Source organism: Ruditapes philippinarum, unplaced genomic scaffold (genome assembly GCF_026571515.1).
Source record: "Ruditapes philippinarum isolate M1 unplaced genomic scaffold, ASM2657151v2 ctg935_1_1_1_1, whole genome shotgun sequence".
Lineage (NCBI taxonomy): Eukaryota > Metazoa > Mollusca > Bivalvia > Venerida > Veneridae > Ruditapes > Ruditapes philippinarum.
The window spans coordinates 580,460-592,927 of record NW_026855136.1 but is presented as its reverse complement, the minus strand read 5'-3'; the positions used below and the strand labels follow the sequence as shown (position 1 = coordinate 592,927).

Here is a 12,468-nt window from a genome sequence, read left to right as displayed (position 1 = left end):
AAAAAATCGATGTCCTCAACAAACTATAACAATCTAACATTGAGTGTATGCAGCACAATTCACTTACGTTCCAAGTTAAATGGCAAAGATTCTATATAACCGCATTAGCACATCAAATCTGTTTTAAAACTATTGATAAGAATAACTAACCGATAATCAACTAATTTTGTTTTCTTATTTATGTTGCTTGAAGGTGAACTTTGACACATTATAAATAAATAGTCATTGATGTAAAGGGCAACAAAAATGTCTTTTCCCGTGACGACATAGACGAAAAGAATACACTTCGTCAGTAACAACAACTGTCAAAATAATTATATTGTGAAACATTGTAACTGATGGCAAATAATAAAAATATTTATGAAAATAAGGCCCAGTATAATTACTTTGAGAGACGACACGGAGAAGAACCATGCGATAAAAATTGGACAGTTGCAAAAGATCTGGCGACGTGACAACATTTTCCAATACATAAATATCATAAAAATATTCCGTAAACGGCGGTCTACGTTGTTGATGTTTGTAGTTATATTCCAAACAGCGAATGAACCAACCCTCTGATAATGATTAAATAACATATTAATGTCATTGCATAGTTAGATAAATAGAAACAGTAGATAAATAGTTTGATTTCTTGAATGTAAAACATGATAATTGTTGTGCCTGAATTAAAGCAGGGAAGGACACACACATATCTTCTTCGACCAGTAAACACTGGAAATTCGCAATATGACTAATACAGTGTCGGGGCGACATTTCCCTAAGGAAAAAGTCAATCGTATCAAGTTATTCTCGTATTTATTGATAAAATTTTCATTCACTGGTAATTGTATTTTAACTGGGTTTTAACAAATATTATCCGTATCATAAAATGTACGCTGTAAAAATTTACCGTAAAATTTTACGGGAAAAGTCCTGGCAGCTGGTTTTCAGGACTTCCCCGTATAAGCAAGTAAATTGTTTATTAAAGTGACATGTGTTATAAACAATACAATATACAATAATGAAAACAGCTATCAGAACACCCGGCCCAATGGGCCTATATGTCACCTATCACATTTGTACAATTATAAGTATACACGTCTTGAAGTGAGAAATATATAATAATTTTAACAGGTTGATAATTAAAGAGAGCTTTAGTAAGTAATGATGAAACATAATCTCTGAATCAAGACATTCTAATACATGCATACATTTTAAGGATTGTATGAACTACTTATTATAAATATAAGTCCTTCTTTTATGATAAGCTTGCACTAGATATTTAGCAACATTGCGTGGATATAAGTTAAGCAATGTCCTTAATTTATCAGTGGCATTTAACGCGGTAAACTGACTATCAAACCATTGGTTGCAAAATATAGAAAGTCTAATTTCATCATATAGTTTACATTCAAGTAGGAAATGCCTTTCATCCTCAACAGTGTTCATATCACACAATGTACATATTCTACGCTCTGGTTCCTCGCCAACATATCGTCCTGTCTCAATCCTTAATGGAAGTATCCATATGCGGAATTGCGCGAGCAGTGAACGTTCATTTCTATTAAGATTTAATTGCACATATTTTTCTTGTGTAAAGGTTGTTTTAAATGTAACATATGTTCGTAATTTTCTAACAGTAAAAATTTGTTGTGCCCATAGATTAGAATAGTATTCTTCTATTTTTGATTTACATATGTCCAGGTTAATAGGCGTTTTTTCGTCAAAGTGTTCACTCAATTCTAGTTTGTTTAACAGTTCTTTAAAATCACTACACCAATTATTTGTACAGTTTTCATAATCCATGGAAAAAACTTGTTTAGTTAATCTACTATCATTCAGTGATAAAATTCTATTCCAATAACGGATTATACAGATCCATCGCCTGTTTTCACAAGGTAACCATGCGGTGTCTCCAGTTATTGCAAGAATTGGGGCGAATCTATGTACTCCAAGAAAGTAACGTATTGCTCTATTCTGAACACTATCGATCACATGACTGTGTTTAAATCCCCAGACTGCAGCCGAATAATCTAGTATGGGAACAACGCATGCATTATACATTTTTTCAAACGTTTTAAATCCAAAGTCTTTAATTCCGTGTATTTTTGATATTATTTTTCCCAGTGCACGGCCACCACTTTTAGCCAACGTCTGTGAACTAACGGAAAAATCCTTATAACAATAAAATGTTATGCCTAGGTATTTATAAGTTTGAACTTTTTCTAAAACACTATTTCCGATAGTAAAATCATAGTTTGTTTCAAAAGTTCTTGATTTTCGGAAGTGAACACACTTTGATTTGTCAGTATTGATTCAGACTCTCCATTTTCTGCACCACTGAGTTACCACGTTTAATAGGAGTTGTAAGTCATTTTCAGATCTTGCAAAAAGGGCGATATCGTCCGCATATAATAAAGCTGACAACTTTTTATCACCGACATCAAATCCAATGTCAAGGTTGTTTATCTGTGTCACTGTCGGGGACAAGTTATCTCCCTGTTTCACGCCCGTGAGACAGTTGAGCCAGTCTGTGTATTTTTCATTTATACGAACACAAGAGATTGAATAACTATATATGCTTTTGATAGAGGTATACACTTTTCCGTCAACTCCGTTCAGAAGTAACTTATATAACATTATATCACGATTTATAAAGTCGAAGCATTTGCGTAAATCTATAAAAGCAGTAAAACATTGTCGTTATTACGAATTATGCTATTTAATACAAATATATGATCTTCACACGATCGGCTACTGCGGAACCCATTCTGTTCGTCCGCTAAGATATTGTTTTTGTTCGATAAAGTTAGATAGTCCTTTTGTTAAGAAGTGAACTGTATAATTTGCTAATACATGAAAGCAGACTTATACCCCTATAGTTCATAGGGGACCCTTGTGTCTGTTGTTGGATCTTTTAGTATAGGGCAGATAATTGCCTTCCTCCAAATACTTGGAAAAATTCCGGTATCGAAAATTAGTTGAAATAAGTGTTTAAAGCGTTTCAATAATTAGCGGAAATTTAAGTACACAGTAAGGTATTTCATCGTACCCACTCGCAGATCGTAATTTAGCCTGCATGACGATCGTATAAAGTTCTTCTGTACTTATATCTCTGTTAAGGAGCTCGTTTGGTTCATAAAGGGGGTCACTGATAGAATTTTCAATGATTGTTTTGTGTATTTTAGTCTGGTAGAAATGTTCATTATCAAATGAGTTATCATCAGTGCCATTATATAAATTTTCGAAGTCCTTTCTCCATTTTTCGTGTACAATGCTTTCATCGTTCGAAATATTTCCGTCATTTTCGATAACTTCCATTGGAATATTTGTATTCTTTCTTGGACCTAATTGTTTTATCTTGTCCCAGAATTCGTTTGGGTTTTTTGTAGACATTTCTTCAATATCGTCTGCAAACGATCTTCTGTAAGCACGTTCACATTGACTAAGTCTTTTGTCAAACAAATTACGTGCATTTATATAGTCATTATGAAGAAAACGTTTTTCTCTCCTGCCGGTCGTGCATTTAAGGAACGCATTTTCTTTAATGCTCATTGAGTCCCATAGTTTTGACAATTCGTCCGTCCAATATGGCTTTTGGAATTTATTTATATACGTATATTTACGGGCTATCCGTAACATGTTTTGGCGTAAAAATACTGGTCAAGCAGTAAAATTACAGGCCTTAAACATTACGGAGGCCCAGCAAATATACGGATCAATGTTGGAGTCCAGCTGCCAGGTGGGTGGGGTAGTAATTTTCAGATATTAAGCATAATTTTATAAAAGCTTTAGATCGAGTAATTATATGACATTGTGAAAATCAATTAAATATAACTTTTTGTTCTTTGAAAATCGAAACTAAAAATTCGGTAACGAGCAAATTCTTGTACTAATTAGGATTTTTTGTAAGACATGTTTTACCTCTTGTCACACTTAGTAAAATGGCTACCGTGGAACGCTATCCCGCAATGCAACGCAAACGAGGGTCCAATACCGTATAATCGTGTACGGCTAAACCCGTTACGGAATACCAGTAAACGACTATAAATTTAACGGTAAATTTTTACAGTGATACGTTACCAAATTAACGTCGCTTTGATTTGAGAACAAACTTAAATCATTTCATTAAAATATTACAAAATGTAAACAGAACACTCATCGATACATTGAGTTTATTATATAGGCTTCACAGTTGAAATGATTTAAATAGCTTTTTGTTGCGTTAGATATTGACGACATTTTTAACTAATCTAAAATAAAAACTGAATTGTTTACTAAATATATACTCTTATAGGAAACACACATTTCTGTTGGTGTCTTTTTATTCTTCATCGTCAAATCAAATGGTATTCCGAGGTACAGTCCAAGCTTAAAACAATCTTGAAACACGGCAAAAAGTCACACATTATTGCCATTGTATCTTGTAATGGATATTTTTTAGTGCTATCAGTGTCTTAAGTTGTTGATAGCAGAACAGAACAGAACAGAACAGATACTTTATTTTTTTGACTTGTACAGTCATACATTGTCATACATATATAAACAATTTTACAATACATACTTTGTCTAACATTAATCACAAGATCGGATCTAAACATGTCTCTTTCATATCAATATAGAGGATGAATTATTAATATATTAAGTTGTATCTACTATATCTAAATTATTTCTATGAGACATCGCATCTCGTACATACAAGGATAAATTTAAAAGTATACTTCTATTGTTTGATTTTAACATATCAGTGAATTTAAACATACTAGGTCTTATATAATAGTATCTTTTTATATATTTTTTTCTAATATCAATATAACAAGGACAAATTAAAATGAAATGGTATTCATCTTCGACGTCATGTAGATTACAATATAAACAATATCTTTCATTTCTAACAATTCTATTTCTATGAATCCTACCAGTTTGCACATGTAATGAATGCGAAGATATTCTAATTCTTGTAAGATACTTCCTTAAAGTACTTGGTATTATATCAAGATAATTTTCATATACAAAAGAATCTTTAACATGATTATACAGATACAAAACAGGACTGCTCTCTTTACCAGAAAGCCAACTTTGTAAAAAACAATCAATTACCCTTTGTTTAAATATTGGTAAAAATATTTTACTATTTACGGAATCTGGAAAATCCCAAATATCACTAAAACCATGATTACATAATAACAATTTAAGATTTGATAACCAATTTGTCTTACCATTATAACAGTCTTCAAGAGCAATGCTATATACATTTTTAAGAATGATATTATCTGTCTCAAGCATTTTTAAACCAGAATCTTAAAATCTTAACATATCTTTGAAATATATAAAGGATAACGTGCTAGTTCACCATACACAGCAACATTACATGAATTAACTTTTTACATTTAATATTTTTTTACAAAAATTTAAGATGAAGTCTTTCAATTTCCTTTGATTTAGTAAAACCCCAGATTTTCAGCAGCGTAATTTAAAATTGAACCCAACAAAAGAGTCAAAAAAGCTGACATAACACTTTAGGTTTTAACTGATATCTATTACAATTAATCAATAGTACATTTAGAGCTTTATGAGCTTTACCAATCAAATGTTCTTGATTTAAACTAAAACTACCAGTAATAAGTTAATATTGTTCCTAAAGTAATTGAAGCTATCGACAATATCTAAATGTTTCCCTTCGTAATAAAATAATTCATTGTTTTTTAAACCTCCACGTCTTCTGAAAACAACAACTTTGGTTTTATCAATATTTACTTCTAAGCTCCATTTTTTACAATAATCATTCAATAACGTCAAACTTCTATTTATATCATCTGGTGTATTTCCTAAAATTACCATATCATCAGCGAACAGTAACAAAATCAAAAACAATATCGTTTATAGTCAAACCACTATTTATATCCCTTTGTAAAAATAATTCAAAGTCATTTAAAAAGAGGGAAAATAAAATCGGTGAAATTACCTCCCCTTGACGCTAGACCTACAGCATAATTAAAGAATTCTGAATAACTATTACATAACCTTACACACGGATTTTACTTTACTATACATGTCTTTTACTAGGCGTAACAATTTACCTCTAATCCCACAATTACTTAATTTTAACCAAAGCGCGTTTCTATATATACAATCGAAAGCCTTCTTAAAGTCTACAAAAACACAATACAAACGTTTATTATTATTTATATAATTTTGAACAACTGTCATAAGAATAAATAAAGCATCAATGGTTGATTTTCCTTTTCTAAATCCAAATTGTGCATCTGACAAAACATGGTTTTCTTCAAAATATTGTATTAATCTTTTATTTAAAATAGATGTGAATAAAATAATAATAAAATAGATGTGATAGCCCGTCTGTCGCATAACTAATGACTCGATGCATAAAACATTTTGCTTAGAAGTTACTAACACTTTGTTCAACTTTATAAATGACACCTTTTTATCAAGACCTCTATATACTCCAAATGATCATGTAAATGTTATTATCATTGAATAAAAGTGAACGTTTGAAATTTCTTTCGAATTTCAGTTGATAAAAAAATCGTGCAAATGTATATCCATTAGAATATAAGTATACTTGACAAGTTTCAGTAAAAATCAAAAAAATGTATCGAACTTATCGATTATTTTGTCAAAACCCTAGAGAACAACAAGGCTTATTTAATATGGGTTTCTCTATTCCGAGTACGCTTGACAAATATATATTTTCTTGAACACCAGTCGTGTTTTTCTCTTTCGGACACTCTACATCTTTCAATACTATGAATATGTAAAGTTTGACAAAGATGATCCACTCATCTCTTTCTCCCATATGTCATCAAACATTTCATTCTGAGCGACTGTAAACCAGTTCCTCCAGTCACCAACTTGACCTAGAAAAGGGGTTCATTTATAAATTTTAAATCATATGCGCTACCATATATTAATTTCATTTAAAATAATCATACTAGTTGTTTTGATACATATTGCAATTCTTGTGGCAAATGTCTGGACACATACAATTATTTCAGTATTGTTTTATCGTTAAATGTCATTTTAGTTTACGTTCATAAAGTGCGGAAATCAGTTAAATTTATATAACGTTCATATTAGTTCACTCTGTAGATAACTTGGAGCAGACGATAATTGGTTTCAGTGGTAAGTAAAACTATTCAATAGAACCTATGAATAAATAATTTATTCTTTAACTTGAAATAAAACAGTTTTAAGAGTTTATTGACACGTGTGGTTAACGTACCCGTGCGTACACATTATATGTAAACATAGTATACTGTAAAATGACAAAAGACAAATATATAATCAATTTATTCTAATTTAAGTAAAATTATTTTGTATAAGTACAAATCCACGAACAGAAAGAATTTCATTTTGATCATAAGTATTCAATCACACTATCGTTAAATATCGAACTATGTTAATTCATTTTATAAACAAATTAGATAGATGCTTTCATATCAAAGAGATGTGTTTATGTAGCTATTCGTTTCCAAACATCCAGGCTTTGAAACTTGACAATGCATACTTCGGTCCTACTAAACAGATTAGTAAAAATCTAATTGTCGACCCGAGAGTTACATACTGCACTGGTATTAAGCATTTTGATTATCTCGATTTGATAAAATGAAGCTGTAAACATCCTGTTAGATAAATTGAAAACTGTATTTAGTAAACGTATAACTTCAAATTTGCGACATGTAGAAATGTACACAACACGTTTAATGCTGTGCATCATGACGTTGAGAATGTAACTGCATCAGTTGACACTCTCAGGTTGACAACACCACACTTTCCTTTTACATTCTAACGCGATTAACATTTGTAAACGATTTTCCAACTTCCATTTATGGAATTATCACGGAAATAGACGAAAATTAATAGGCAAAGCCAATTTTCACGAAAGCAGAATATAAAGAGAGGTAACTCTTGCTGGTACAAAAATATTTCAAATACTGAAAAACTGTTATAAATATTACAAAAATCAACTACATAACAGTTGACTTTGAATATCCTCTGATTTTGTTAAAACGTATTCTAGTACAGGATATTCAAGTATTGCTAAATTAGTTCAGATGTAACTTTATACTGATAATAAACATAAAAATATGCAAAAACTAAATTTGGTGAATTAACATAAGTGATCGTTTCCCATATATAACGACACAAACCACTTATTTGTCATCGATAAGGTTAGTGTGCCTTTAAACGTTACAACGATTGTACTCGTACGTAAGTCTTTTACATAATGAGCAAACAGTACTAGATACATGGAACATTTTACACTTGTTATTGTAAATATAGAAATTCAGAAGAAGGGAAGAAGTGAAGTCCATCGAAAATAATGACACAACATTTGTTATAGTTATGAGCAACAACAAAAATATTTAAGTAGCAATGATTGAGATGGCATACATGTATTTCATAACCACTTATATAAGAGTCTATTATATGTATGTTCTTGATAATGAAAGAGCTTAACCGATACATATCTCTCAAGAATAATTGTTAAAAAAAATATTTTTTTAACTCATACCTTTTCTCAAAAATCTGAAATCTGACTTGAAGTACAATTCTTTAACTGCTGGAGGATACATTTCCCTCTTCACCATTGTATCAAAACCGCACTGTTTTAAAATGTCATTTTTCAAATTGTTATCTATGTCGACACCAAGAAACTTCAGAAGCTTTTCAATTTCTTCAGTACCGTTCTGTGTGTACACATATGAATATTCTATATTCCAATATAAATAAACTTGTATGTTATAAAAAGGAATAAAAGTAATTTTTCAATATTTTCGTATAAGAATCAAAATAAAATATGACAATTATCTTTTTATTATATACTCAGTAGCTTTGATCTTGCATTATTCGATTTCTTTGAAACAGAAATTTTTTGATATTAACTTATCATTTCATCAATTGTTAACACATGCGAGACAATACAACTATAAAGAATGCTGCATTACAAAAGATTGTCAATACATAGCATCCCATTTAATATACAAAACATCGTTAACGTTAAGAAGTAAATAAATATCAACTTTGTCATTTTCTACATTTTATATCGTATGTCCTTGTGCTTCTTGTTTTAAAGTTTTAAACATTCTAATTAAATTACTCTTTTCATGTCTTCGTAATACATCAAGTGAAACGGATATCCAACGCCATTTTTTATTTCCTTTTCCCACTCAATAAGGTAGTCTGTGTACTTCCCATACTCTACTGTGAAATAAATAATAGTTCACAATGTTAATTTCTTAAATTTGTTAAATTACATTTATTTCTTTGCATATGGCTTGAGACAGATATTAATTTTCTCACCAACATAACATTAAAAACAATTTAAAGGGTTTGCATCTTCGGACATGAAACAAATAAAGTCATTAAGTATAAAAGTCATTTAGTAACATTATAACATACTCGTTATTATGTTAATAACGTCTTTCGATGATTGACATAATTTTACGATGCATTTCTTACCGAAATAATATTTTGATAATCTTCTTCAACGACAAATATTACTAAACTGCCAATAAAGCTGTTATATTGCAAGCTGTTGCCCGAACAAACTAATGTCTTTATATAATCAAGTACTCTTTCTCTCACTTCAAGATAACAAACTAAAGTTTCTTTAATTTTTTTCCAGGTTTCGTTATTATGTCCTTGGATGCAGTCATATTTAGAGGTTGCTCGTATAAACGCATATTGACTTACACTTTCCTTGCAGATACACAGGTAGCCAGTCACTCCATTTTCCATCATATTCGTACGATTTTACACCTTTCATATGGTTAAAATAGGACACAGCGATGTCTTTTGGATTGCGGCAACACAGTATCGTCTTTATCTGTTTAGCTTTCATATCCTTCAACGGTAGGTATCTGCAATAGTGTTTGCAGTTGAAAATATTTATTTGAAAGTGACTTAATAATCTTCGCTATGTATCAGATTGTCCGTTATAATTCCGAGCATTTAACGAGATTGAAAAAAATAAAAAGTACATTGCATTGACGCACAATAAAATGTGTACATGTATATCTAACTAAACATTTAGTCAATGGTGAATTTCAGCTACTCTTGTGAATACTCATTCCTTTAAGAATGCTCAAAACAGTAAGAAATTCCGGTGTTCTTTCCGTTTTCTCTAATTTGAAGATGTAAACGATATTGTATTGTACACATAAAATTATTTATCATATCATGTTTGAAGCAAGGTTCTCAGCTATATGCATGCTCTAACATAAATGCATGCAATGGTCATGTACTGAGTCTGTTTCATTTGTTTATCTGAGGAAAAAATTATTAACGCTTGAACAAATACTAAACATTTTCTTCAGATCTGCTCTGAATTGTTGCTTAATCACATCACAGCCCTCTGCATATTTTAACGTTTATGTCGCATACTGTTAGACTCTTAAGAAGAATATAATGTCTTCATTCCATAGGATAATGTTTGCGTTTTAAAAAACATGTTACAAATGTAAGAACAACATATTGTAGTCTTAGATGTCTGTTGTTTTAAACAAGGATTGTATAAAATAAAATTGCTTTTTAAGATACGTACATATAACTGTTCTACAAACAACGTGACCAATGGTTTGACAAAACACGTGCATACATACCGACAAGGAAAATGACAGTTGACAATTCTTGGTGAAAGTAATTTATCAACACTTTCAGCTGATTGAAACTCAATCATTGCATCTTCCTTGCTGCCCTGTATTGGTTCAGCGGTCTTCGTTAAAATCCTCATAAGTGTTTCATACATCCAGTTAGAGCCTATTAAATAATGTTTGCTCATATACACAACATAATTAGATGGGAACATCTTAATTTAAGTTCGAAATATAGTGAGTTTATAGGTAGTATATTTCAAACAATGAATACAACATGCCAAAAAAGTTACAATAAATAGATACATGAATGAAAAGGATTAGAACCCAAAGCTAAAGGTTTTCAATATATCTATAATTAGTGGTTAAATTATGAGAGTATTTGTAGTAACTTTGAAACAATTAAGTTTTTAAAATATTTGCATTTCATAGATCCAATTAGTGCTTATAAAATAAAATTTGCTTGTATAAATAGCACTAATGAATATTTGAACATCTTTATTTAAGTTAAGAAATTATTTAGTTGAAATTAATGACCTAACATAACACAAAACTTATACACCATTCATAAATACATAATTGCATAATCAGAGTTGTGGATATTGTAATGTGCCTTTTAAAAGAAATTGGGAAAATCAGCATGAATTGAATACAAAAGGTTATTGCAAGAACTCCAAATACTTGACCACAAGAAGTATAAGTTCATTGTAAAGAGTATTATTTAATATTTATAACTTTACTGGATCTCGTCTTGTTAAACATACACTTTATTATTACATTCCTGTTCTGGATAAGCTATATTAGTAGCAATTATATAAACCAAGTTAAAAGTGATACAAGGTGAAACAAGTTGAAACCAGTTTGGTCAAGCCTTTCCATTTCTACAAATCTTCATTCTTGGAATTATAGTACAAAGACTGATGACAACTTTTAATTATATTTTGTTACGAAAATGTTAATTCATAAGTATATGCGTTACGGAATAAATCTTTGACTTAGTGAAACACAGCGTCTATAAGCCTTTAAAGTAATAATTCTCTCTTCCAAGAAATTTTCATATAAACATATAGGTAGAATTAAAACTGTTCAATATAAAATATAAATAATAATAAACTTGACATGTTGTAAGAATGTGATAACAGAAATATTTTGAGCGAAATAAGGTGTGTTCTCACTTTGAGTTATCTGCCATTGAATAAGAATTATTTACTTGATGGGAAGATTATTTATACATACTCTATAAAATTTTGTTTTATTTCTGGATTATGTTTTTCTTTTTCTGTTTTTTTGTTGTTGATCAAAGTACATGAAAACATGCAATTCCGTATTTTTATATCTGTTACATTTTTTCAAGTTGAATAAAGGGACCTAAACTTCTTTTTAAAATCGGCAATTCTTATGATAAAAAGGCATAGGTTTAGAAAAGGAGTAAAAAGGCCAAAACGCTCTATATTTGTTCTTAAAATTTTGCGCATTTACTCAAACAGAAGTAAGTTACATGACAATAAGAACGAAAAAGAATGTTTTCCTTAATTGTGAATTATCTGCCCTTCAAATAAGCAAAACAGTCAAATTCAGGGGCATATATCTCAAATACGAAAACGCTAACCGTAATTTTTTCGCTCCAAATGTGAATGTTATAAAATTCTTTCATCATGCTAAACTTGAAGAAATCTTATTGAACAGTTTTAATTTTGTCTATATGTCTATATGAAAACTGCCGAATGTTGCTAAAGAATCGATTGCCTGACGCAGTTGCCAGTGTAGACTAGAAGGTAGATTTGTACTTAACCGTAGCACATTCTCCTGAGCAATTTAATTTTCACGTCAGCACTGATTTCAAGAGCCATCCAACCCGGACAACATGACA

The 12,468-nt window shown here is 30.4% G+C and overlaps 1 protein-coding gene across 7 annotated transcripts in view; it reads right to left on the bottom strand.

The window, feature by feature from the left end:
* Positions 1–12,468, bottom strand: part of LOC132742238 (sulfotransferase 1B1-like) — an 84,641-nt gene that overhangs the window by 29,756 nt on the left and 42,417 nt on the right. The window contains exons 3-7 of one of the 7 annotated variants that reach the window (XM_060730586.1): positions 10,608–10,764; positions 9,700–9,866; positions 9,104–9,207; positions 8,519–8,693; positions 6,338–6,860 (exon numbers count right to left, since the gene is read on the bottom strand). The exons of 5 other annotated variants lie outside the window; for them this stretch is intronic. In XM_060730586.1, the coding sequence (XP_060586569.1) occupies positions 6,748–6,860; positions 8,519–8,693; positions 9,104–9,207; positions 9,700–9,866; positions 10,608–10,764 (716 nt within the window). In that variant the 3' untranslated portion in view covers positions 6,338–6,747. Of the gene's footprint in view, positions 1–6,337; positions 6,861–8,518; positions 8,694–9,103; positions 9,208–9,699; positions 9,867–10,607; positions 10,765–12,468 lie in introns of those variants that run through there. One more of the 7 variants, XM_060730582.1, reaches the window with a different exon arrangement.